The sequence below is a fragment of the Enhydra lutris genome, unplaced genomic scaffold, assembly GCF_002288905.1.
Source record: "Enhydra lutris kenyoni isolate GAN:26980312 unplaced genomic scaffold, ASM228890v2 scaffoldscaffold22, whole genome shotgun sequence".
NCBI lineage: Eukaryota > Metazoa > Chordata > Mammalia > Carnivora > Mustelidae > Enhydra > Enhydra lutris.
In genome coordinates, this window is record NW_019154106.1 from 15,151,079 (window position 1) to 15,154,302 (window position 3,224).

General features: G+C 37.0%; 1 protein-coding gene across 1 annotated transcript; it reads right to left on the reverse strand.

The window, feature by feature from the left end:
- Positions 1-221: 221 nt before the first annotated feature.
- LOC111149643 (olfactory receptor 4A15-like) lies at positions 222-1,139 on the reverse strand. Its single transcript, XM_022506839.1, has one exon. The coding sequence runs from the start codon at positions 1,137-1,139 to the stop codon at positions 222-224; it is 918 nt and encodes a 305-aa protein (XP_022362547.1).
- Between the last annotated feature and the right edge of the window lie 2,085 nt (positions 1,140-3,224).

Here is a 3,224-nt window from a genome sequence, read left to right on the forward strand (position 1 = left end):
AGTTTCAAGAAAGACATCTTATGCCCAAAAGATACAGACCTATTTTCCTAACAATTTTTGAAAATCATTGAAATCTTTTTCAACATTGTAAATTGTACACCTTAAATGCTTTCATCATACACAAGTTCATTAAACCTGAGGAGAAATTCATTACAAATAAATAATCCTTTCCTGGATGGAGCAACTCTTCATTGAAAAAAGGTGACAATTTCTCTTCGGCATCATTTTCTTCTTCTGGTCCACAGCTTTTTCATGGCATTTTTCATCTCTTCGTTTCTCAGAGTATAGATCAGAGGGTTTAACATAGGGGTGATAACTGTGTAAAACACAGTTAAGAATTTATCAATGGGTAAGGTGAAAGGAGGTCTCACATACATAAAAATGCAAGGGACAAAGAAGAGGACCACCACTGTAATGTGAGAGCCACAAGTGGATAAGGCTTTGTGCCTCCCTCCCTGACTAAGAGTCTTCAGGGAGTGCAGAATGACCCCATAGGAAATGAGTAAGACTGTAAAGATGCCCACACAGATTGTCCCATCATTGGCAATCACAGTGAGGCCAATAATGTAGGTGTCAGTGCAGGCGAGTTTTAATAACGGATACATGTCACAGATGAAGTGGTCGATGACATTGGGACCACAGAAGGGAAGGCTGTAAACCGAGAGAAGTTTAACAATAGCATGCAGAAAACCTCCAACCCAGGCCAACAGCAACAACAGAACACACGCCCTTTGATTCATGATTGTCAAATAATGCAAAGGTTTGCAAATGGCCACGTAGCGGTCATAGGCCATGACCACCAGGAGCAAAACCTCAGCACCACCAAATAAGTGTCCTGTAAAGAGCTGGGACATGCAAGCTTGGAAGGAAATGGTTTTCTTGTCATAGAGTAAGTCTATAATCATATTTGGAGTAATTGTAGTAGAATAAACAGCATCCATAAAAGATAAGTAACCAAGGAAGAAGTACATAGGGGCATCCAGGGATGGACTGACCATGACGGTCACTGCAATGAGTAGGTTGCCCACCATCGTCCCTATGTAGATGATCAAGAACACAACGAATAGTATTTTCTGACCTTGGAGGCTCTGGGTGAGCCCCAAGAGGACAAACTCAGTCACATTGTTCCTGTGTTCCATATGTTCTTTTGTATCTCCTTATTTCACAGTTCAAGACAAAATTAGCTCTAAATGTAATGATTACTCGTGACTTCCTGAAAATCTAACACAAACTGTTTATTCATTTGCCTAATAGTCATTATAGTTCCTTATGTCTCAGTACTTTCAGAAATTACAAGAATACAAGGTAGATGAATACATTCTCCCTAACCTCACCAGTCTTGCTGACTCGAGCAGAGATAAGTCACTAAAGACTTTGTGGGGAAAGGACACAGTAATAAATAAATGAAGGGCCACAACCAACTTTCTAACTGGAAGCTAGTAAAATTGTACATGTAGTGAATTTTTCATATAAAAATTTTTAAATGTGTTGTTTTAATGAAAAACTACAGCAAGATTTGTATTTACTTCCCAGCTAACACAAGAGATGACATTCTAACTTCTAGAATCCTCTTAAATCATAAATGAAATTGATACATTTTATGATATCAAAACATCTCAAGGACTTTTAAAAGATACCATGACATCAATAGATAAAAGTAGATGGGGGAAAAGACTTGCATTTTAGAGGACATACACAGAGTTATTATCAAAATAGACACAGACCTCTAAGCAAATAAAATATAGAAAACAAAGAAACCAATGGCAAGTGGGTAAATCATATAAAAAAGCATTTATAGGAATAACCAACAGACATATGTTATGAGGGTGAAACTCATCGGTAAACAGAAACATGAGAACTGAAGTAAGAGCTTGATTATGAAAGTGTGACCTTGGATTCTTCAAGAGCCAAAAAGAGTATTACAGAACTGAGCTCATTCCCATATATTCTAATAACTGTAAAGAATTCCTAATATAGCTGATTATCAGATTCACACGGCAGAACTTTTAAAAGACTGAATCCCAGCACCACCAAGATGTAAAATATAAAGTCTACTTTGGAATCTTACATCTAATTACACTTCCTGGGTTACCTGCATGCTGAAACACCTTTCAATTCAAGGTTGCAGTCCCTTCTCCCTTCTCTTCTGTGCACTGATACTATCTCTGTGCACACAGATCAAGAAAACACATGCATCATCACAGCACCTTGAACTGTTTCCATGTGAACAATGCTTTCTATGTTTGCAGAAAGTCTTATTCATTTCAGTCTTTCAGAAAAAGGTTATCTCTCAAATTTCTGGGATTTTCAAATGAGTACGAAGGCCCTGTAATCTTAACAGGTGTGAACATTGGCTTGAACAAAGAGAACCAAAATCTTCATTATTAGCATAATTTGCTGTAATAACAAATGTTAAACCAACCTCTTGAGACCCCTCAAAAACACAAAAGAAAAAAAAAACAGCAAAAAAAAAAAAAAAAACCTTTTCGGAGAGAAAATTGTGAATTGCTTAAATAAAGATTGTGTGGTTTATTTTTCATGTCAATATAAGCAAAATAGTGAAATAGTCCTTATGATAGTCACTTCTCAATAATTTATACTGGTCTGTCTGCACAAAGTGTAGTTAATGTTTGGATTCCCTGAATGATGGAGAATAATTTCACCTAGACACTTCACTAAGTTCTGAGTCCATCATTTGATTCCTGAAAAAGCCAGTCATATGAACATGGATCCAAATACTCTCTGAGGTCAAGATAAAGGTCTGTAAACCCTTTATCTTCATTTGAACCACAACAAGCGCTATTGAGTCATTCCATTGGTGCATCTCCACAAGTCATTCTTCCCTAATTAAATTCATTGGGACTTTCATCATAATTTTGAGGGTAGAACTGCATCTCCAGAGATGCCACCAGGATAATTACCATGTACAGCAGGACTTGAAGGAACATGTCCTCTGGGGGATGGAGGGGAAGGATATAGAATCACCAAAGAACAACTTAAGATTGAATCACCAAAAGAGAAATGTCCAGTGTGGACAGAAATAAAATATGTAAAACCTTTCTTTTTTCAAGCATGACTTTCAAAATAGGCAAAGCTATTTCAGTTAGGTTTAAGCTATGTATTTGCACATGGACACCTAGAACTGACATCCAGAACATCATGAGAGCAAATTTCATACTACCCCTTCAAATATTATCCCAAATGTAGTAAAGCAAGTTTCTTCC

Coding starts and splice junctions, on each gene's coding strand:
- LOC111149643 (XM_022506839.1), bottom strand. CDS start 1,139: ATGGAACACAGGAACAATGTGACTGAGTTTGTCCTCTTGGGGCTCACC.